A 25,083-nucleotide genomic window follows, 5' to 3' on the forward strand; every position below is an offset into this window, starting at 1 on the left:
TTGTATTAAGTATCAGTGAAAACTGTCCAGTGTCTCTACTGGGGGGAAGGAGTGATTTTCTCTATCTCTTTGAAGAACTTCTAAAGGCTTTTTGATGGAACTCAAAGGATACCAGAAATACTTTGGAGCCTCTCTACAGGATAATGCTGTCTTAAGAATATATGCCTCAGATGCTGCAAGCCCAATCTCGTGCTGCTCACAAGCGGTGTCAACGTTAGAGATCAGACTGTCTGGGCTCATGAAAGATCAACAGGCTTTGGCTAGAGATTTACTATACCCGTCCTTGGAAAAGGAAAAGGAAAAGGAAAAGGAAAAGGGGAAAAAAAAAAAAAAAAAACATAAAAAGAAACAGCTAGTTCAAAGCCCACATTCCTATTTTATGGATGTAAAAGGTCCAGGTTGCTACAAGATTACCAAGATTACCACGGTTTTCAACCATGCTCAGATGGTCTTTATTTGTGGGGGCTGTTCAACAGTGTTGCTGTGCAAGCCAACAGAAGGAAAGGCCAGACTCACAGGGTGTTCTTCACTTAGAAGAAAGCAACACTAGCGATCCACACAACCTCCTGAACTTGTGTTATATGGCAGAAAGCCTAATCAGTCCAGTAATTCCAGTTATCTACCAAAATAATGTAATTATGTTTAATTTTGTAAGGTACACAATGGTTCTATTTTGGTCTCTTTTTTTTTTTTTAGGATTTTATTTATTTATTTGACAGTGAGAGAGGGGACACAAATAGAGGGTGTGGGAGAGAGAGAAGCAGGCTCCCTGCACAGCAAGGAGTCAGATGTGGGGCTCGATCCCAGCACCCTGGGATCATGACCTGAGCAGAAGGCAAACACTTAACAACTAAGCCACCCAGGCACCCCTTGTCTATTTTTCAATAAAGTTTTGGTTATGGATGGATTAAAAAAAAAAAAACAACTATATGCCTCAGAGGTCAGAACTCCATAATGAGGCTCTCTGGACCCTTCTGTGACAAATCTGCATTAGGTGGGATTTTAAAACACTAACAGTGAACTAAAATACACTCCCAAAGAAGTACTATCACAGAAAGCAACCATAGTAGTTCCCCCACTCCCCATTATCCGCAGTATGGCTTTCCATGGTTTCAGTTGCTCACAACTGTGCTCTGGAGCAGAAGACCCTAACGCTAGCTCACAATGCCTACATCACTCACTTTATTTCATCTCAATACATGGGCATTTTATCATTCCACATCATCACAAGAAGGGTGAGTACAATAAGGTGTTTTGAAAGATCACGTTCATATAACTATTATAGTATATGGTTAGAATTTTTTTTATTATTGCTGTTAATGTTTTATATGGTGCCTAATTTATATATTAAACTTTATCATAGGTATATATAAGAAAAAACAGAGTATATAGGGTTCAGTGCTATCTACAGGTTCAGGCATCCACTGGGAGTCTCAGAATGTATCTCCCGTGAATATGGGGGAAGGGAGACTACTACAGTATAAATCTGTATAGCTGTTTGAGTTATCAAAATTCCAGGTGTTGGGGCGCCTGGGTGGATCAGTCAGTTGTTTCTCCCTCTCCGACTTTCCCTGCTTGTGTTACCTCTCTCGCTTTTCCTCTGTCAAATAAATAAAATCTTAAAAAAAAAAAAAAACACACACAAAACCAGGTGTCTAAAATTATTTGGATTGATCTGATCATCAGGTATTCATGCAATAAAATTTACTGAACCATGTGCCAGGCACTGTGCTAAGTACTAGGGTTACAAACTATCAACTATAGTAACCTTTTTGTCTTTTTTTTTTTTTAAAGATTTATTTATTTATTTATTTGACAGAGAGAGATCACAAGTAGACAGAGAGGCAGGCAGAGAGAGAGAGGGAAGCAGGCTCCCTGCCGAGCAGAGAGCCCGATGCGGGACTCGATCCCAGGAACCTGAGATCATGACCCGAGCCGAAGGCAGCGGCTTAACCCACTGAGCCACCCAGGCGCCCCCCTTTTTGTCTTTTTTGAAAGCAGCATTTACAATACTCAGGTGGCATCACTGGAAAACTAAAGATAGACTGAACATCAACTCAACCATTCCCCTCCTTCCCTAGTAATGTATGCATTCTTTCATACCTAAATCTCCCTCTGGAATTTAATCACAACATGCGCATATGAGAGTGCACAGACATATCCTTGCTTTCCATAACCATGCTCTTCCTGTTTCTTTTTTTAAAGTACTTCAAGGGGCTCCTGGGTGGCTCAATCGGTTAAGCATTTGTCTTCAGCTCAGGTTGTGATCTCGGGGTCCTAGGACTGAGCCCCGCATCAGGCTCCCTGCTCAGCAGGGAGCCTGCTTCTCCCTCTCCCATTGCTGCTGGGATCCCCTTCTTGTGCTCTCACATGTGCTAACAAACAAAATCTTTAAAAAATAAATAATAAAAAATAAAGTACTTCAAAAAGGCTGAAGAAGACTAAAATTGGAAGATTTCGATTATGAGATGTAAAACTCTTAAGGATTAAGAATTTGGAGGGGTGTTTGGATGGCTCAGTTGGTTCAAGGGCTGCCCTCAGCTCAGGTCATGATCCCGGAGTTCTGGGATGGAGCTCCATAGCAGGCTCCTTGCTCAATGGGAAGCCTGCTTCTCCCTCTGCCTCTGCGGCTCCCCCTGTTTGTGTTTTCACTCTCTCTCCTACTTGCTGTCAAATAAACAAAGTCTCTCACCATTCTTCCCCGGTGCAAATCATTAATCCATTTAGTTTGCATAAGTTAATACAGGCTTGTCAGGGTTGTTTTTTGTTTTTAAGCAGAAGTACTGAAATAGAGAACTGTCCTTCAAATATTTTCACTCTGAATATCCCTAAAATGTACTTAAAAACTTTAAGTAGGGGCACCTGGGTGGCTCAGTCACTAAGCGTCTGCCTTCTGCTCCAGTCATGGTCCCAGGGTCCTGGGCTCAAGCCCCACATCGGGCTCCCTGCTCAGCAGGAAGCCTGTTTCTCCCTCTTCCACTCCCCCTGCTTGTATTCCCTCTCTCTGTGTGTGTCTCTCTGTCAGAAAAAAGAAAAGAAAAAAAAAAAAAAAAAAAAAAAGAACTTCAAGTAATCTAATGCTTGATAAAACCTAAAGAGTCTAGCTTTGTAATAGTCAATAATTTTTTTTCTTTTTTTCTTTCCTTTATTTTTAAACATCACTAATATCTGAATATTTATGGATATAATGCTTAGAGAGTAAAGATCTCAGAGAATGCCTTATCTCAATGTTGTAAACTCAGCTCCCACTCATGCTAATTTACAGGGATGTAACTGTAATAAGTAATCAATTATTAAAGTTCTTGATATCATGTGGAGCCAGAGGTGCCATTAATGTAGTCGTTTAGTACCATCAGGGTGTAAATAATTTATAGAATGTACAGAGCAATCACAACACTCAGAGGAAGGGAATCAAAATCTGCAAGCTAATTGCAAAAAAGTCCTACAGCAACAGAGATGCAGAGGTTTTCTTCTGCCCAGTCACATGTGTGCACTTCTTAAGTCCTCATCAATCTTTTTTGAGAATCTGCAGCACTAATAGACTATGCTGAGAATTTCAACAATACTTTACTGAGAAGGGCCCCCTTCTCGAGAATACATCATATCCAACAGTTTAGGTATGTCAATGCTGTACGTATTTATCCAGCATAATTTGCCCTTTTGTTTTGCTTTTAGAGAGAGAGAGAGCACACACGCATGCACGGTGGGGGGCCACAGAAGGTGAGAGAAATAATCTCCAGCACTGAGCATGGAGCCTGATGTGAGGCTTGATCCCACAATCAAGATCATGACCTGAGCCAAAATCAAGAGTTGGCCAGTTAACAGACTGAGCAACCCAGGCACCCAAGACAGGGATTTCTGTTCACAAAAGAAAGGTCAGGGGCCCCTGGGTGGCTCAGACGGCTACGTGGCCAACTCTTGATTTCGGTTCAGGTCATGATCTCGGCGTGGTGGGACAAAACCCCACACCAGTCTCCAGGCTCAGCGCAGGGTCTGCAGGAGAGTCTCTCTCTCACTCTCCCTTTGCCCCTCCCCCTGCCCAAATGCAGGCAAGGCAGGCAGGCAAGGCAGGCAGGCAAGGCAGGCGCTTGCGTGCGCGCACACACACACACTGTTCTCTAATAAATAAAATCTTAAAAAAAATTTAAAAAAGAAATCCCTGTCTTATTAAAGTGTATCTAGCATAATTTACTTTTTTAAAAATAATACTTGGGATTATCATTACAATGAGTTGTAATACTGTAATTTAAAGAAGTTGATGACCTTGAGTACTCCTGAAATATACTGAAGACAAGGATTCCAAAACAACTTTTTTTCTTTTTTAAAGATTTTATTTATTTGTCATAGAGAGAGAAAGAGAACAAGTGCACAAGCAGGCAGAGAGGCAGGCAGAGGCGGAGAGAGAAGCAGGCCCCCTGCCAAGCAAGGAGCCCGACACAGGCCTCAATCCCAGGACCCTGGGACCATGACCAAAGGCAACGGCTTAACTGACTGAGCCACCCAGGCATCCCCCAAAAGAACTCTTAAAATCCTGTCTTTTAAGTTTGATTTTCTTGTACCACTACCAGCTTTACACCAAAAGCTACCCTTCTTAGAACTGTCAGCAAAAATTTCACTACCTGAAATTTTTCTAATTTGCTTTTAAAAAAAAAAAAATTTATTTATTTGACAGAGATTACAAGTAGGTGGAGAGGCAGGCAGAGAGAGGCAGGAAGCAGGCTCCCCGCTGAGCAGAGAGCCCGATTCGAAGCTCGATCCCAGGACCCTGAGATCATGACCTGAGCCAAAGGCAGAGGCTTTAACCCACTAAGCCACCCAGGTACCCCCTAATTTGTTGCTTCTAATCAACCGCCATAAGTTAGGAAACCCCAGTGCTTGAACTGTCTGAAGTAGGAGTAAATGAGATCTGAGTAAGAGTCTGAGCAGCTCTTTTATGAAGAAATGCTTTGACTAGAGATACTAGGTAAATTATTTTTAGGATAAATGAGATTTTATCATAGCATGAAGCATAGTGTGATTCCAAATTAAGTCTTCTATCCTTCATTTACTCTATTTATTTGTAATACACCGTACAACACTTTTTATACTCCAAAAAGTTGGAGGTGGTAGGAAGATGGCAGCATTCATTTCAAGAATCAGAGGGAGGTTTTCTTTTCTTCCATTTTATTTCACTGGGTTCTTAAGAACTGAAACTACTGCTTCACTAGAAGGAATACAATGACAAAACAGGAAATACAAATTCTACAGTTATATATATTTTTTTAATTTAAATTCAATTAGCCAACATATAGTACATCATCGGTTTTTGATGTAGTGCTCAATGTACAGTTACATTTAAGGATAGTTTCCACATGACCAGTTTTGGGGCCTTGGGCAAAGCATCCAATGTCTCTAATCTTCAGTCTCTTCTAACGTTAAATAAGAACACTATACTGATCTCACTCAGCTGCTCAGGAGATTAAAGAATATATACCAAATGCTTAGCATACAAATGAGTAGGTATATAATAAGTTCTTACTGGACTGAAATAGAATGATGGTCAAGCACTGTCACTTTTTCTGAGTATTTATCTATATATATGCAGACACAATCCACTTTCCAAGATAAAACCTTAATTAATTGGAACTACTCCCCTACATTAACTTAAAAGTAGTAAACTAAATATTGCTTGTGAATTCCAATTTTATAAGATTCCAAAAACAAGGCAATCCACCAAACATTTAGTCAAGTTATTGAAGTACATACCTATACCACAAGCTCTGATGTTTTAGAGTAACCCAGTTGTACCTCTACAGATCTATTCTATATACGGTCACATAATTATGAAGAGGTATCTACCAGGAACTTACTGGAATTGCAAAATCATAAAATAAAAAGAAATCTAATTGTTTATTAAAATGGGATCACTTAAATAACTTAGGAAAGTTCCATACAACAGAAATTTCTGCAGTCAGTAAAAAAGAGTAACACATTTCTTTTAAGACTTTATTTATTTGAGAGAGAGAGAGAAAGAGCACAAGCAGGGGGAGGAGCAGAGGGACAGAGAAGCAGACTGCCCACTGAGCAGGGAGACCAATGTGGGACTTGATCCTGGGACTCCAGGATCATGACCCGACCTGAAAGCAGTCGCTCAACTGATTGAGCTACTACCCAAGCACCCCAAAAATAACATATTTATGTATGGTACATAGTATGGCTTCATGTGTGTGCAGGCACATGTGCATTTCAAAGAAAAAAGATATATGTGTGTGTGTGCGTATGTGTGTGTAGAACTTCAAGAAGTATACCCAAGAAATAGTTAATGGTGGGTTTTCCTTAGGCGGAACAGAGGAACTGTTATTTTTGCACTTTATATGCTCCTGTACTGTTTTAATAGTTTACCATGGGAAAATATTATCTAAAAATAATAATAAACTCACATATAAGATCTATCTTCAACTAAGAATGTGACTAGAAAAGGTTTTTTTTTAAGATTTTATTTATTTATTTGACAGAGAAAGAGATCACAAGTAGGCAGAGAGGAAGGCAGAGAGAGAGAGGGTAGCAGGCTCCCCGCTGAGCAGAGAGCCCCATTTGGGGCTCAATCCCAGGACCCTGAGATCTAGACCTGAGCCGAAGGCAGAGGCTTAACCCACTGAGCCACCCTGGTGCCCTTAGAAAAGATTTTAATTATTTTTCTAAGAGGTTAGAATTCTGGGGCACCTGGGTGGCTCAGTCGTTAAGCGTCTGCCTTTACCTCAGGTCATGACCTCAGGGTCCTGGGATCGAGACCTGTATCAGGCTCCTTGCTCAGGGGAAAGCCTGCTTCTCCCTCTCCCACTCCCCCTGCTTGTGTTCCCTCTCTTACTGTGTCTCTATCAAATAAATAAAACCTTTAAAAAAAGGGGGGGGTAGGGGGATTAGAATTCTTCCCACAGAATGTTTGCAGAATAATTCCCTAAACTGACCAAATCAGGTTAATTATGAACTGGACGGAAGGGAAAAAAAGGTAACTAGATGGTTCTCTTATATTCCTAATCAGTAATATGCCTCAGAAAGTGGAAAATGTAAACAGACTGTTTTTAGACTGATTTATGAAACAGTAAACTCCATTTTAGAACCTAGTGTCTGGCCTTCAAATTTCCAGCCAATGAAGAGAGTTGAAATTTTAGCAAGCAGTACAAAACCACAGCATACTAATAAAATAATTCAGCAATAGCAAAACAAATGCTGCTGCTTATACATGAAAATATACAAAAAACTATGCATTTTCCATCATTATTAGTAAGCATTTTCTGCATATCAATTCACATCTTTGTATCAGAACATATTTTTAGATTATAAAAATTTTTAGGAGTAGATATTAAAATAAATTATCATCTACATTACTGGTAGAAAAGGAAGGTCTAATCAAAGCCAAGCATCAGTTGGGGTTCTCATTATTAATGTAATCCATCATTCCTTAATATCCACATAGTTTAACGTGGCACAAATAAGCATACTTATGCTCATGGTCGGTTATGCTTTTCTTGCAGCAACCTGCCAAGATTCTGATTATACAAGCAAGATAAAATAGTGATCCTCTAAACAGATAGGTAAAAAATAAAAATATGTACAAGGAACCCAAAGTTAAGAAGTATTGTTACAAACTTACTTATACCACACTTCACTGATATTGCATTATTTATGATTTAACTTTAAAACTGCTAATCACCACTAGTTATTCTGACAGTTATTCCTGCAGTTAATTTTATTACAAATAACATAATTTCTTCTTTGGGGAAAAGCTGGGGAAGGACAAGGAAAAGAGAAAGGTAAAGAATATACACACTTTTTTTTTTAAAGGCTAATAGCAAAGTAAAGGTTGCGTTAACAATTCTGTTCCATCGATTTTTGTCCCAAACATGAAATTAATAATTTAGATAGGATGTAGTTACTTAAATTGCTTTTATTTTTTATTTGCATCAGCTGAACATCTTAATACTTTTGATGACTGGAATATTACAGAATAAACAAGCTGAGTCACTTACTTTGGCACAGAAAAAGTACTGGATAAAAATTTCAGATATTTTTCAAAAATATTTTTGCTAAACTGTTAATATGATGTGTTTTTCTCTACTGCTAAATGCCCATCTTCCGTTAGGATTGAAGAACCTTTAAAAAATAAAATATACCATATGAACGGTCATGGACCAAAGATGAGGGAAATGTATTTTCTAGCATCAGGAAGAAATGATTATCTTAATATACAAGTAAGTTCTGAATATCCGTGTACTATTGTATGTTGTAGATCAAGAAATGCAAAATATTTTTAATATAATGAAACATAAGGACAATATTCTCTATAAAAATAAGTGTCCTTCAAAGCATAAAGGACTTTCAAAGAATTAAGTGAAACACAGATCTCAATTAACATTCAATAAGCAACAACTGTCTGTGGTTCAGTGGTTCTCCATCACTGTTGCAGCATCACCAGGGAAGACTCGAACATACTGATGCTGGAGTCTCACCCCAAACCAATCAAATCAGAATCACTGGAGTGTGGAGCCCAAGCATTGGTATTCTGTAAAAGTTCTCCAGGTGACAGTTTATTGTGCAGTGAGCACTGAGAATCACTGCACTCATCGAGAAATCGAATAAACCAAAGCCTGTGGCCAGAGGGTGTTCTGTTAAGATTCTCTCAATTCTTTTCCTTTGCTTGCCCTACAATAAACCTGTCAACAAAGACTTGACACCCATCATTTGCCAGGCAACACACTAAGCAGGCATGAACAAAACAGACATTTTTGGAGTTTACATGCTCCCTCTCGTAGTTTACAGAATCACCCTAAACTAAAGCCTCACTGGCACCGAGATGCCACTAAATTCTATTCACTATCAAGATGAAATTCCTATAAAGTAAATTCCTGGGGCACCCGGGTGGCTCAGTTGGGTGAGCACTGGATTCTTGATTTTGGCTCAGGTCATCATCTCAGGGTCATGGGATTGATTGAGCCCCATATGGGCTCCACAGTCAACACATGGAGTCTGCTTGGGATTCTCTCCTTCTCTCCTTGCCACTCCCCTGGCACACACTCTCTTAAAAAAAAAAAAAAAAGAAAAGAAAAAGAAAAAGAAAAAGAAAAAGAAAGAAAGAAAGAAAGGAAGGAAGAAAGAAAAAAATAAATTCCAGGGGCACCTGCGTGGCAACTGTGTCAGCTGAGCATCTAACTCTTGGTTTCAGCTGGGGTCTGGTCTCAGCATCGTGAGATCAAGCACCACATCCGGCTCTGCACTCAGTGGGGAGTCGGCTTGGGTTTCTCTCTCCCTCTTCCTCTGCCCCCCATAACGCTGCATGCCTGCATGTGCTCTCTCTCACTGAAATAATTTTTTTTTTTAATTCCTATTTGTACCACAGGAGGGTGGGATAAAAGGGTAAAGGAAGAAATGGATGCTTTTATTTCTATTTAATACATTTCTGTTTTGCTTTTTTAAAATGAGAATATATGCCCTCTCATAAGTTATATATGATTTTTGAAATAAGATTTTTATTTTTTTTCAAGATTTTATTTTTAAGTAATCTCTACACCCAACATGGCACTCACCCTTACAACCCTGAGATCGAGAGCTGCATGTTCTCCTGACCAAGCCAGCCAGGCGCCGCAAAATGAGATTTTTTTTTTTTTTTAAGATTTTATTTATTTATTTGACAGACAGAGATCACAAGTAAGCAGAAAGACAGGCAGAGGGGGAAGGGGAAGCAGGCTCCCTGCTGAGCAGTTAGCCTGATGCAAGGCTTGAACCCAGGACCCTGGGATCATGACCTGAGCTGAAAGCAGAGGCTTTAACCCACTGAGCCACCCAGGCGCCCCCCCAAAATGAGATTTTTAAAATGCATTTGTAGATAAATGCAGCAAGACATATTAGTTGATTCTTTGATAATCCTTGGCTACATATTTCACTGGGGACAAGTGGGATTTGGGTTTGGGTAAGAGAGTCCATGGCAAAGTTAATGACCCTAGGCTTCTTTAATTTACAGTTATAGGCTTGTTTTTTCCAATCCCTTAACTATTGTTTCCACACCCAGCAAGATCTTATCAGAAAGGGCAAAGGTTGAAGGTAAAACTCCTTCGGGATGTGAAGAGCACACTACTGCTCTTCTTTCCCAGTGGTTCTAACACCTAAAATTAAGAGCCACTGGGGCAAGGCAATCCCTAGAGGTAAAGTTAATTAAGAGAACCAAACAGACTGCTCAAACAAAAGCAATTAAAACACTTTCCTTCTACCAAATTATCAAAGACAAAATTTTTAACAATAATCAGTGCTAGGTGAAGTATGGTAAGACAGGCACTCTCAAGGGTGCCTAAAGTTTAACTTGTTTACTTGTGCTGAGTTCCACATAAACTACCAAGGTAATTCAGGGTAGACCTGTGTTAACAACCAGCCCTGTATGAGCTGTAGCAAATAATGTATTAGTTCAGATTTCTTAAGGCTCTCTCATTGTAGGCTTTCTTCTTAGGTATCTTCTGAACTAATGCTTGAAGATTGCATAAGATTTCACGGGATCACATCTTCTGTATACCACTTCCCTAGATAGACCAGGATAAAAATGAAGTATGTTAAATCTTGAATGCGATGAAAGAAAAGCACATTGTGTATGTTTGAAATGATTTTGGAAGTGAAAAGTTTCATTGTAACAGTTGTATGCAAGCCAAGGACAATATATATTGGATTCTAGAAACACTGTGGTAGCATTATTCCCTTTTCCCTCAATGTACTTTAGGAATTTACCAGTAGGTCTGTGTCTTTTGAAGAATAAAACTGGTGTTTCTCATAGTGCCTGGGAAAATAAGGTATGTGAAAGACGAAACACCTTTTGAAGTACCCCTACTCTAGAAACAGATGGCTGCTGTACAAGTTGAAATGAAGTTGTGCAGGCTATTAAAAACTCCTCAAACCACAGCTGCAAGCCATGATGACACTGTGTGTGCAACTGATTATTCACTAATATTTACTAACAGATGCCGCAAAGCCCTATAAGAACAAAGATGATCAGAATAAATCAAAGATTATTTGTGCATGGAGAAGTTTCTGGGTGTACTCAGACAAAATATCCCAGACAGAGTAAGATGAAAACCAGAGTTAGCTTAATTTAATGTGCCTATATTTAGAATTTTTGTTTGTAAAAAAAAAAAATTTTTTTTTACCTTAAAATACAAATAATTAGCTAATACCCTAATTCATTCACAGTGTTTACTATGGAAAATGAAGTGCCCTGAAAAGAAACCATCTAATATATAAAAGACTAGAGAGGCAAATGAGAAAAGACTGCTTTGAACTTGTCTTGATCTCTCTCTCCTCAGAAGACACAACCATACACTTTATTTACTGCATTCATTCAACAAACACAAATTTTTGAGTACTTACTGCTGATCACTGTCTCAGCAATGGACAAAAATCCATGCCCTCATGGTAGCTACAAATCTACTGAAAAGAAGACAAAGTAGAATATGTAGCACATCAGAAAACGATGCCTGCTAAAGACAAAAAGAGAGCCAAGGAGTTGCGATTGTCTCTGGGAGGGGAGAGATAATCTGAAAGCCCGAGATTCTTGTGGAGACTGGTATAAATAAGAATCAAAGGCATTGGGGCGCCTGGGTGGCTCAGTGGGTTAAGCCTCTGCCTTTGGCTCAGGTCGTGATCTCAAGGTCCTGGGATGGAGCCCTGCATCAGGCTCTCTGCTCAGAAGGGAGCCTGCTTCCCCCTCTCTCTCTGCCTGCCTCTCTGACTACTAGTGATCTCTGTCAAATAAATAAAATGAAAATCTTTAAAAAAAAAAAAAAAAAGAATCAAGGGTATAATGACACTGGTGCTGATGGTCTCATGGCAGGTGCTGATTGGTAGGGAGAATGTGAGAGGCGAGAGGAATGAAGATGTAGAGCATCTTTCCAGTTTTTTACTCTGAAAAGTCGACTTGGAACAGGGTAGTATTATCCAGAGCACAAAGAGTTTACTCTGATTTCTACCTTATGGAAGCCTAGAGACCAAGAGAAGGAAGTCCTACTAGGTTTGATTAGATAGAACCAGCTTTCTAAACACACTGTATGTTCAGTTCCATATAGTCAATCCTACTTCTCTGTAATAAGTATGGTGAAAATAACACGAACACAACAAACGGATGGAGGAAGTAGAAAATAAAGGTTGACAGTAATAAATGATAGTAATAAATAAATGAAGTAAATGAGGGACCTTAGTAGAAAGGAAATCACATCAATATTGTTTTTAAAAGGACTCATTTACAGTTCACCACCTTGTGAAAGTTCTTTTCACATTCCAGCTAGATTATTCAACTAAAGAGTATCAAATTATGTCAATGTTATGTTTCTGCCTCTCACAGTTTTCTTCACAACATACAACGGAAGGTTGAGAGTTCATTTTCAGAAAAACATACATACATCTGCAGTGAACTTAAGGCCCTCAAATCAACTTCCCTAACACATGCATCACTTTCTAAAACCTAAGATTGTTTTCCAAAGCGTATTTTATTTTTTTTTTTAAAGATTTTATTTATTTATTTGACAGACAGAGATCACACGTAGGCAGAGAGAGAGGAGGAAGCAGGCTCCCCGCTGAGCAGAAAGCCCGACGTGGGGCTCGATCCCAGCACCCTGGGATCATGACCTGAGCCGAAGGCAGAGGCTTTAACCCACTGAGCCACCCAGGCGCCCCTCCAAAGCGTATTTTAATCCTTGACAGTATCACTATAAGTGTAGAAAGGAAAGACACTACAAATTATCCCTTTTTTTTTTTTTTTTTTTTTTTAGAGATTTTGTTTATTTGAAAGAGAGAGTGCACATAAGCAGGGGGAGTAGAAGGAGAGGGAGAAGCAGACTCCCCACTGAGCAGGAAGCCCCACCCAGGGCTTGATCCCAGGACTCCAGGATCATGACCTGAGCTAAAGGCAGACACTTAACCAACTGGGCCACCCAGGAACCCCTATCTGCCCCTTTAGAAAGGAAATACAAAGTATCGACAAAGCTATGTAATTTTTACTTGCTATCACACTGGTAGTAAGCTCTGGACCTTTGAAAGGATAAAGGGTGACTCCACCTGTTAACTAACAGTGAAAACATTCTGCCAATGCTACTGACCAAGAGCAGCAGCTAAAGAGGTTGAAGCTCAAGTCACCCACAAATTTGGACTTTCTTAAGAGTTATCCAGTATAAATCAATGTCCTCTCGGTAAGCTAAAGAACTCATCTGTTCACAACTATTCTAAAAGAACAAATGCAAACAACTCTTAAAGTTATCATCATGAGGGGCGCCTGGGTGGCTCAGTGGGTTAAAGCCTCTGCCTTCGGCTCAGGTCATGATCCCAGGGTGCTGGGATTGAGCCCCACGTCGGGCTTTCTGCTCAGCGGGGAGCCTGCTTCCTCCTCTCTCTGCCTGCCTCTCTGCCTACTTGTGATCTCTGTCAAATAAATAAATAAAAATCTGAAAAAAAAAAAAAAAGTTATCATCATGAGAACAGAAGTGACAAGAAACTAGAAATAAATACATATGAAATTTAATCAAATATAGCAGTGATTCCCAATACTGATCCATGATGAAGTTTTTACCAGTCCACAGTGAAACAAAGATAGGAAGGACAAGATTACAAGTTTTCCATAAAGTTGAATATATTTAATCTACAGAATGCCTTTATTCTATAATTACACACTTCCTAACTTTTGGTCCTGTCATGAAATGACCATGACAACAAATAACTGAAGGATAGGAATTCTAATGGTGTCACTTGATAAATCAAGAAGTTGACTGATACATGTGGGCCTCCAATTCCTGCATGCAATTTTGTGTGTAATATCAGAATAATGTGATACAAAGCCTAGCACCCATGGACAATCCAGTCAAATTTTGAATAACCAAATAAAATTTGAGTTTCTGATACACAGAAGCACAAAGACAGAATCTAAACAGGTTTCTGTCTTGCAAAAATTCCATTTCTTCCTACCTTTATTCCTATACACAACACTCCTGACACCAGATGTATGATTCCCACACACACAACCAATTCTCCACCACCAACTGGATGTCCCACAATTCAGTTCTGACATTAATGGGAGTTACAGCACACCCTACATGTTAAGAGCTCAGTCCCAGAAGACTACCCCCCAATTCAGCCCCACAGCCCATCTCACTTCTGTATAAGAAGTATGGTAAGGAGCACCTGGGTGGCTCAGTCACTTAGGCATCTGCCTTCAACTCAGGTTGTGATCCTAGGGTCCTGAGCTCCCTGCTCAGCAGGAAATCTTCTCCCTCTCCCTTTGTCCTTCCACAGCCACCTCTCCCCCCAACCCCACCTTCCTCATGCTCATTCACTCTATTTTTTTTAAAGATTTTATTTATTCATTTGAAAGTACAAAGAGTGAGAAGCAGACCTCCTGCTGAGAAGAAAGCCTGAAATGGGGCTCAGTCCCAGGACCCCGAGATCACAACCTGAGCCAAAGGCAGATGTCCAACCAACTGAGCCACTCAGGCACCCCTCTCTCTAATAAATAAATAAAAATCTGGGGCACCTGGGTGGCTCAGTTGTTCAGAATCTGCCTTCCACTCAGGTCATGATCCCAGGTCCTGGGATGGGCCCATACCCAGCTCCCTGCTCAGTGGGAAGCCTGCTGCTCCCTCTCCCGCTCCCTCTGCTTGTGCTCCCTCTCTCACTGTGTCTCACTCTCTCAAATAAGTAAAATCTTAAAAAAAAAAAAAAAATCTAAAAAACAAACAAATAAATAAATAAAAGAAGTATGGTGAAGATATCACAGGCACAAAATGTAACTCTAAGTAGCAGGCGCTATGTCAGGAGGCAAAGACCAAGTATTAGAACACAAGATATTTCCAATGCTCTCATCACTTGGAAGTTTCAAGGATTTCAGCTCTGCCACCAACCAGGGTCAGAGACCAGTATATACTTTTTCTATTATTTCACAGCCCAGCTTGGTCTCTGGCCACAGACCCCCTTAAAGCAAAAACATACACAACTCAAAAGATACACATTAGAATCCCATTCAGTCATTAATAACTGCACTCGTCCATCATCATCTCCTATGAAATTGCTTTCCAGCCAAGGCCACTCAGGTTCACAGGCTTCTAATCTTGTAAGGTCACAAAAGCAGGAGTGGTATAAGCAAACAAGGTTTCTGCAAAGCATCTGAGATAACGAAGAGATGATTATCATCTCTTACTCTGAGCCCCTTTTGAGGTGCTAACATTGGATTTCCCTCATTATACAACCCATTTATTCATCCCTCTACCCTCAGCTACTATTGCTCCTTCTCTCCACTTAACATGCACTCTTTCCCCTTTGGAAGAGACATAAGGTCTGGCTACTGTGATCTAGATTGCAAACAGCAATAACAATCTAGCAGGAACCACCTCCCCCTCAGTCCACTCCATTCAGTTGGGGAAAGGTTATATAGATGTAGAACCACTAGGCTCTTCTTACCACCAAGCAACAGGAGTGGCATTCACTCTTAACCTCAATTTTGCCAGATGAGGCGAAGGCACAACCCACCCCATCAGGCCCTTAGGATTCCAACCCAAGCTTAAAAATACAGTTTCTTGCTAAGGAATCACCTCTGTTTTCAGCACTTTGTATCTGCAGCCCTGGTCATATGACTGGTGTACCAAGCACAAAGGAAAAAAGTTGAGGAGATGTGAACAAGAAAAAGTACAGTCATGACATGAGGATACTGCTCTCTTGGAAAGAGCTACAGTCATCCCAGCACCCTTTGCCACACCCTCTTCCCCAGATCCACGGGAAAAAAAGAGGACTCTGCCTGGTGGGGCCACTCCCTTTAGCCCCACCTCACAATGAATGAGCATACACTCTCATGAACATGGGTAAGCCATACGCTCAGGTCTTTACCTCCCATTTTACACAACCAATGTTTTCAGTACCTGTTCAATTCTCTATTAAACCAGTACTCTGAGGACATCTCTCTGCCCATTTGTTGGACACTATGAGCTGTATATTCCTCGGTCTGAAGAAATTATGGTTGGCCACCCAAATTGTTATAATTATCTTCTGTTCCAGTTCTTCTGTAGTAATTTGAGTATTTGCATCTACTGTCAGATAGCCAAAGCCCAGTCCAGACTCAGTGTCTACTCCTGTCAGGACCCAACCGTAACCTACCAGAATTACAGCATCAGTCTCATTTGCCACCAATATGTAGGGCTTTCCTAACAGGAATCTGCCACCTAGCCATCTACAATCTCTATTTTGCTTGCCAATAAAACAGTTCTTACTGGCATTTTGTGCCTCAGAAGGTAAAGAGGATTATGTCTAAATTCAGTCATCTTTACATTGCCCCATTATCCACTCCTGTCCACCCAGGTGGCCACCTCAAGCAAGTACACAGGAGTATTTGCTTGATTCCAATTGGCTTACGAACCTGAAAACGGGTTCTTCTGATAAGCATTGAGACACCCTACTTTAACGCACACTTCAAATTCCCGCAGCGATTTCCACAGGGCTGTGCTCTATGTGGGCGTCCCTCTAAGAGGCCAGGTAGGTTTCCACTGTTCTTCCGCCTAGCCATATGGCCAAGCCACTGGCCACTGCCTGTGAATCAGTAAAAACCCAAACACAGGGACTTTTACCACTGTTCAATTCACCCGTGCTTCTAGGAAAACAGCATGCAATTCAATCCACCAAGCTAATTTGTCTTTACCTTCTCCAGTCAGAGCGGTGGCCTTCTAAACAGGAAGTTCACCTTGGAACTGCCATCCACAAACCAAGTAGCTCCTCACTGGTCAGTTATGAACTGTTTCTAGGACACTGCCCAAGTGACAACAGAATCCAGCAGCTCCGCATAGTTCCCTAGTCGTCCTAGGGGGGAAGAGCCTTCCTGCTCTTGAGTATCGCCTCCGCTCATTTCCACTCATGTCCATTTTGGTACAGAACTCTCCAGGAACTGCCCTACCTACTGAAGTGTTATCCGACATTGTGCAAGACATCATGAATATTTCAGTTTGCAAGATTATTTTTATGATTTTTAGTCACAGTGGCTGTTTCAATTACTGGTCAATAGCAAGGCAGTAATTGCCCTTCAAGCGGGAATTCTCTAGTCCAAAGTCCAGAAAGTCATTGCTGGGAGGCACTCAGAGGCTTCTGCCATAAGCCGCAGTCTGTATGGTACACTACTACAGCAGACTAACGCAGAAACTTTGTCCATCCAAGCACCTGGACTTCTATTCTACATTGTCTGGGCTTGGGCAATCTTACAGGTTCCCCTTTAGTGTACCCAATTAATGTTGAAAGATGGCTTTACCTGACTTCGGTTTTACAATAACGGGTAAAGGAAATATTCCCCAGTCAGATATAAGGTCCATCTCCCTAAATACAATCAGGTAAAAACTTATTCGAATACACCCATTCTCTCAAAAACTTTCACCTTATATTCCTAACTATAGCCTCCAGCAGAAACTTATGAACACATCTTGGTTCTACCATACTAGGAAATCTGATCCCCAAGCCAGACACAATTCATTCCCATAAAAGATTCAGGTAAAGGAGATACCTCTTTACATACAGCCTTGTTTAAACATTCCAACTTTCAAATTCCTATCAACCCTTCTATGTTTCTGTTCCTTCAACTGCATTAGGGCTTTATCAATGGGTTCTGGTATTTGAGTGCAAATACCACAGCGCAAGAGACTCCCATATCAAGGAATCCTGGGAACTTTCCTTCTCCACCTCCTGATTATTTTACCCACTCTTGTGCAAAAGGCTTTGGGTCTTCCCAGGGATGAAGCCAAGGGACCCTGGCCCTTCATCAATTTTTAGCTCACTGGGGCGCCTGGGTGGTTCAGTGGGTTAAGCCGCTGCCTTTGGCTCAGGTCATGATCTCAGCATCCTGGGATCGAGTCCCGCATTGGGCTCTCTGCTCAGTGGGGAGCCTGCTTCCATCTCTCTCTCTGCCTGCCTCTCTGCCTACTTGTGATCTCTCTCTGTCAAATAAATAAATAAAATTTAAAAAAAATTTTTTTTCTAGCTCACTTAATTTATCTACCCAATGCCCCAAGCAATTACTAGTAACATTACTCATTGTAGTCTCTGCCTTTAGATTTTTTTAATTTCTCCAAACTGGGATAAATTTATGGGGGGGGGGGCCACAGATAAAGTTCTCTGTGGACTGCCCAACCTTAAGTAGTGTTGTACTAAAATCTTTGTCTTAACCCCATCAATATCTACCTCATTCATCCAATTTTTTTTTTAAGATTTTATTTATTTATCAGAGACAGAGCACACACAAGCAGGGAAAACAGCAGCCAGAGGGAGAAACAGGCTCCCCACTGAGCAAGGAGCCCAATGCGGGACTCAATCCCAGGACCCCAGGACCCCAGGACCATTACCTGACCCAAAGGAAGATGCTTAACCAACTGGGCCACCCAGGTATCCCTAATTCATCCATTTCTTAATAACCATCTAAAGTTTTCCATTCTCCTCGGTTGAATCCTATGGTTCTTCCCTTTCTTTTTCCTTTGTTTTGCTCCAAATGATATATGCTTTATTCACCTTATTTCTTAAAATTATTTAATATTTTCCACATTGGGGTGCCTGGGTGGCTCAGTCAGTTAAACATTTGCCTTCCAATCAGGTCATGATCCCAGGGTCCTGGGATGGAGCCCACATCAGGCTCCCTGCTCAGCAGGAAGCCTGCTTCTCCCTCTCCCACTGCTTCTGTTCTGTGTGTCTCTCTCTGTCAAATAATAAAATATTTAAAAATAAATAAATGAGTAAAATAAAAATGTTCACCTTGCTAAGACTAGTCCCTTGATTCTTTCCTTTGCCTTTCCTTGTTCTCTTGCTAATTAACCCGATACTTTTATTAAAGGCTATAAAACCTGGGAGGGGAAGCTGAGACCGCAAATATGTAAGGCTTCCCCTATTGTCCCTAGGTTTTGCAGCACTTAAGGTTATATGGGGTGTTCATGCAAAAGAGCTCCCCTTAACCACAGCATTTACTATCAATAGAGTAACAGACATACTCAGCAGATGAATATCCCAATTATCATAAAGATAATCCCACTGAGCTTATATATGAAGCATAACATCTGCTCCATTGAGGGTGTTCCATTTGGCATTTACAAGGCCAGGTGGGCAGTCCCCATTATCAGGGTAAAGAGACCTTAGTTGGCTTTTATCCAGACGACGAGGCTGGCTGTTCCCTCGGGAATAACCTGCTTTGGGTCTGGACCACAGACAGCTATACGTGATTGCTCCACAGTGAGCCATGCATCCTGCACCAACCCAAAACATAGTCTCCCACACTACAGCATTTAAAACTAGATACTTCTCCTAAGTTACTCTCCAAATCCATTTTAATAAAGGTTCTTCAGGAAACTGCTACTACTGATACACAAAATGAAAACAACTCCTTCACACAATATTTCCTGGTTTCAGTAGTTTCTCACTTTTGCCCTCCCCTTACACCAATGGTCTTCTTGGTGACCAGAGGTTCTAGAGGTAACTTTTTGTTGTCTTTGCATAATTTTCCCCATGAGGGAGGCAACTTTGGGGCTAGTAGTCAAAACTGACTCAGTGAAGTCTGATCTCAGTCTAGCATCAAAGTCAGACCCAGAAGTCTATTTTAATTTCATTTTAACTATCACACATAGCAATAGCCAAAGGACTTAACATTTCACCTTTTCCTTATTAGTTTCCATTTCCTTACATATATCTAGTGAACCAAAGTGCTGGAAACTGGATCCATCTCTAAATTCCATCTGTAACTTTTATCTTCAGTAACTGAGAGCAGCACAGCTACTGCTCCATACCAGAGGTGAACACATGTCTCTCAGGATCAATGGCTCCACATTCCCCATCCTCTACCCTCTCTTCCCAAACCATGTTTCTAAAGCCAGGGCCACTCTAGTAAATCTCACTTCTGTGACACCTGTGTTAAAAGTAAAAAATATTCAATAACACCTGTTAAAACCTCATGAGAAAACTTTATTCAAGGTGGTACAGGTTTTCTCTTCAGGTATAGGAACCACTGTGGTGACATTTTGCAATGAAGGGGAGACTGGGCTCAACTCCAAATACTGCACGGGCAGGTGGGAATTTATAGCCAAGGAGCAGGGTGGTCAGCCAAAACCAGTGCATGGAAAATCACTAAAAGGAAAAAACAGGGATAAGGTGGGTTCTGGCTAAACAAATATAAGCAGATTCTTGCTGAAGACAGGCCTGGGTAACCAGACAGAACCTGAAGAATGCTGGAAGGTAAGAAAACCAATCAGACATCAAAGGGTGTGATTAGATACCAAGGGTGTGATCCTACAGTGAAGGCTTCTTGCTTAACTTAGCAGGGTTCTTGCTAAAACTGCTTTTACAACGACCTAGAAGGAGGAGCCCAGAAGATGATTCAGGAGTCTAAAATTTGGTCAACCAAAGAATCTGTCTGTCCTTATTCTAGTCCAAGGAAAGAGGCATTCATCCCTCCTCTGAACAATTAAGTCTATTCTCTTGTTCAGTCGCCTTTGTCCATTAAGGACCAGGGAAAGCTTCTGTTGGGACTTAGTATTAAAGGATATCCGCTTGATGATGCTAGGAGACAGGCATTTAATGAGGGGAGCTTCTATGAAAATACAAGAAAAACAAAAATTAATAGTTAGATTAGAAACCTAGTTTCTGAGTCCAGAGGAGTGCCAGCTGAAATTTCAGACTAGAGCTCGAAGCATCTTTAAATGGTGGAATGAGGGTGGCAGTAGCCATCTGAAGAATTTTCCTGGTTTGCAGTATGAATGCCTCTGGTGATGGCACTGGGTGTTCTGGTGAACCTCTTGTCCATACAGCAGGAGGCACAAGGGTTGCCCATATATATATGATATATGATATGTGGTGATTTTTTTTTTTTTTTTTTTTGAAGTTTGTATCAAGTCATCCAGCTTTAGCTTGCAGGGTTTCAGGAAAAGAGAAGTTTTAGTTTTCGGTGATGTCAAGTCAGGAGGGTGGGCGAAAAAACTACAAACGTTAGTTTGAAAAATTAGAGCCATTAGTTTGAAAAACTACAAACATTAGTTTGAAAAACTGAAAATTAAATTTTCAAAATAACTGAAAAATTAAAACTATAAACATTAGTTTGAAAAATCAGAACTAACTCTGGAGGAAACCAGAGTTGAGTATCTGGTAAGGACTGGCAAAACGTGCAAGACAGACTCCACAAGGGTGCACTACAGATCTGCACTGAAACAAAAAAATTTCTCTCTATAGTGAATCTTTCAATGAAAGAATTCTGGTCTCACTTAAAGCCTGGGATATTTAAGTCTGTCAAGTTGTCTAAGTTGTTTCTGTGACATTTCAGTTAAAATAAAATTTTTAGTTTTTGTCTTAAAAAAAAAAAAAAACCAAAGAATTCTGATCTCATTAGATTTGTCCTGATTATTTACATAGGTGCAGCAAAAATAGTGACTGCCCATCCAGCCACTTTTTGAGTTTGCTTTTACTGGACCTTTTCATACAGAAATCTCAGATTAAACTTTAAAAGCCTCGGGGCACCTGGGTGGCTCAGTGGGTTAAGCCTTCCACTCAGGTCATGATCTCAGGGTCCTGGGATTGAACCCTGTATCAGGCTCTCTGCTCAGCAGGGAGCCTGCTTCCCCCTCTCTCTCTCTGCCTGCCTCTCTGCCTACTTGTGATTTCTGTCAAATAATAAATAAATAAAATATTTTTATAAATAAATAAATAAACTTTTAAAAGCCTCTGCGATTATGTAGCCAATCCAGGAATTAGCTACCAGACTTTATCTTCTCGCATCTACAAGCCTGAGAGAATTCCTCTTTCCTTGGGATCCCCAAGATAGCCTGAGATTTCTAGGCCTGCCAGGAAGTGACATTCCTTACTCACCTATAACACTGGGAACCCTGTAGGACAGATAGCAGGCCAGTTTTTCCAAGAGCACTAGCTTCATAAGGGCAATCTTAGTCCCTTTAAACCAGATTTTATGCATGTCACCCTCAAATATAACATTACAGTCAAAGCCCTGATAATAAAACCAATGTTTCCAATTGTATCCTGTTACAAGAACAGATTCTTCTTCAACTTACACAAATAACCACAGTACCATGAAAACAAGAATATGCACTAAGAGTTTCCAAATTCTGGAGGGATCAGATAGGGAGAAAAAGAAATTGTTTAATCTTTGTTCACAAAGGTATAATCAGATTGTTGTAAGCTACAGTTTAAGAGAAAAAAAGGGGGGGGGGCTTTCTTTAAATCTGGAAAACATTAAAGAAGGAGCACTGTTTCAGTCATTAAAAAAATATAATCATCTTCATCAGTTCATTTGGTCCCATGTAATTTATTCTCCTCGATCTTGGGTTAGCAGTTTTATGAATCCATCAGCTTCTTCATTAGTTCTGAAAATTCTTACTCAGCCCAATGCGTTGCCTTAAAATTATTCAACTGAGGGATGCCTGGGTGGCTCAGTCAGTTAAGCATCTGCCGTCAACTCAGGTCATGATCCTAGAGTCCTAGGATCAAGCCCTGTTTTGGGCTCCTTGCTCAGTGGGGAGTCTGCTCCTTCCTCTCCCTCTGCCCTCCCACCTGCTCATGCTCTCAAATAAATAAATAAATCTTTTTTAAAAAAATTATTCAACTGACAACATTATGGAGTATTCTTGCCTGTAGCTGACTGTAACTGGTCTCAGAGAAGAATGAAAGTAAAACAACTTGTCTATGAATGAAAAAGACTTATAACAGCCATGGTTAAAATTCTGATGAGAGTTCATTTGATAAGCAAAAAAAGTTATTCTTGTATCATATAATACTTTAACATACTAGACAACAACTATAAACTTCAAACATTTCTGGGAATACCAAAATTAGTAACATATATCCATACACAAATAACCTAAGAAGGTTTGTCATCATTTCTTATTTGACAATGCGTCCCATGTAATCTAACATAGCAAATAAACCTAATTAGCTTAAATGTCTCTTTTACAGGATGAGCGACAAATCCTTTGACATTTTTTCAGAGACCCTCTGAAAAAATAATATTAAAATAATATCTCAAAGTTAGTGTGAGGTCAAAAAATTCCATGTAGGGGGTCCCTGGGTGGCTCAGTCAGTTAAGCACCCAACTCTTGATCTCAGCTCAGGTCTTGATCTCTGGGTCATAAGTTCAAGCCCTGCACTGGGCTCCATACTGGGAGTAACGCCTACTTTAAAAAAAAAAAATCCATTTAGAATTTTATTTGGGGAAGTTGTCAAAAATGTCAAATGGTTTAAACGCCTGACTAAGTAAGGGGCACTTGGGTGGCTCAGTCTGTTAAGTGTCTGATTTCAGCTCAGGTCATGATCTCCGCGTCCTAGGATTGAGCCCTGTGAAGGGCTCTGCACTCATCAGGGAATCTCCTTCTCCATCTCTCTCTGCCACTCCCCCTGCTCATGCTCATTATCTCTCAAATAAATAAAATCTTTTAAAAAAATAAACAAATGACTTAACAGGTCACTGCGAAACAATACCTACTCATTTAAAAAGGTGGCAAAAGATTTCAAAGGCAAATACAGAAAATCACATGGTTGAAAAAAAATCTTAGTTTTTATAATACTGAAAAGACTCAATTCTTTAAAGTAATGAAAGATTTGGGGCACCTGTATGGCTCAGTTGGATAAATGTCCAACTCAAGATTTTGGCTGGACTCATGATTTCAGGGTCATGAAATTGAGCCCAGTAGTCAGGCTCCTCATTCAGCAGCGAATCTACTTCTCTCCTTTTCCCTCTCCCTCTCCTCTGCAACCTCCAACCCCACACTCTGCACAAGCGCTCTCTCTAATCTAAAATAAATGAATCTTGGGGCGCCAGGGTGGTTCAGTGGGTTAAGCCTCTGCCTTCAGCTCGGGTCATGATCTCAGGGTCCTGGGATCGAGCCCCACATCAGGCTCTCTGCTCAGCAGGGAGCCTGCATCCCCCTCTCTCTCTGCCTGCCTCTGCCTACTTGTGATTTCTGTCTGTCAAATAAATAAATAAAAATTAAAATAAATAAATAAATAAATGAATCTTTTTAAAAAAGAAATTATCAAAGAACTGATAAACACAAAAAGCACAGGAAACTATTATTTTTTTTTAAAGATTTTATTTTTTTATTTATTTGACAGAGAGAGATCACAAGTAGGCAGAGAAGCAGGCAGAGAGAGAGAGAGAGGGGGAAGCAGGCTCCCTGCCGAGCAGAGAGCCTGATGCGGGACTTGATGCCAGGACCCTGAGATCATGACAGGAGCCGAAGGCAGCGGCTTAACCCACTGAGCCACCCAGGCACCCCAGCATAGGAAATTATTTTAATCAGACACAAAATCTTTGTTTCCTAGGCAAATTACATAAAAGGTAAAGGAAAACCTTTTTACAGTTTCTTAATAAAAGCAGAGAAATAATCCAAGAAAACTGTGACATTCTAGTTCTGCATCAGGTACACTTTATTGACTAAAGTTAAATTTTTTTAACTTATAAATAAATCACTAAACCTTAGCAACTTCACCACACATATAATTACTGTTCAGAACATCTATAACCATTTTTCTAACATCCATTCAGTTTTCATCTTGTATTTTTTATTCTTTCTCATTCGGAACAACCAATCAGTCTGCCTTAGAAAATTATTTTTTTTTCCCTGCACAAAAACACATCCTTCATGCCTTGCACACTCTGCATATAAAATTGTTTCATATTATTTTTTTTAATTTATTTATTTGACAGAGAGAGAGAGATCACAAGTAGGCAGAGAGAGAGGGGGAAGCAGGCTCTCGCTGAGCAGAGAGCCCGATGTGCGGCTCAATCCCAGGACCTGAGATCATGACCTGAGCTGGAGGCAGAGGCTTAACCCACTGAGCCACCCAGGTGCCCCAAATTGTTTCTTATTATTTTTACGGTTTCTAATAGTTCTACCTACATATACTGATTACAATTTTTTTTTAAGATTTTATTTATTTGACAGAGAGAGAAAGAGTCAGAGAGGAAACACAAGCAGGGGAAGTGGGAGAGGGAGGAGCAGGCTTCCTGCAAAGCAGGGAGCCCTACATGGGACTCGATCCCAGGACCTTGGGATCATGACCTGAGCCGAAGGCAGA

At 40.5% G+C, this 25,083-nt stretch overlaps 2 protein-coding genes across 4 annotated transcripts in view; one reads left to right on the plus strand and one right to left on the minus strand.

The window, feature by feature from the left end:
- Positions 1–25,083, minus strand: part of LRIG2 (leucine rich repeats and immunoglobulin like domains 2) — a 64,616-nt gene that overhangs the window by 32,523 nt on the left and 7,010 nt on the right. The gene's annotated exons all lie outside the window — the stretch shown is intronic.
- LOC116881571 (40S ribosomal protein S27-like) lies at positions 353–550 on the plus strand. Its single transcript, XM_032881411.1, has one exon. The coding sequence runs from the start codon at positions 380–382 to the stop codon at positions 548–550; it is 171 nt and encodes a 56-aa protein (XP_032737302.1). The 5' UTR covers positions 353–379.

The sequence above is a fragment of the Lontra canadensis genome, unplaced genomic scaffold (genome assembly GCF_010015895.1).
Source record: "Lontra canadensis isolate GAN:19392208 unplaced genomic scaffold, GSC_riverotter_1.0 scaffold75, whole genome shotgun sequence".
Classification (NCBI taxonomy): domain Eukaryota; kingdom Metazoa; phylum Chordata; class Mammalia; order Carnivora; family Mustelidae; genus Lontra; species Lontra canadensis.

Bases quoted from the DNA above. Each gene is read 5' to 3' on its own strand.
- LOC116881571 (XM_032881411.1), top strand. From the start codon at position 380: ATGGATGTAAAAGGTCCAGGTTGCTACAAGATTACCAAGATTACCACG.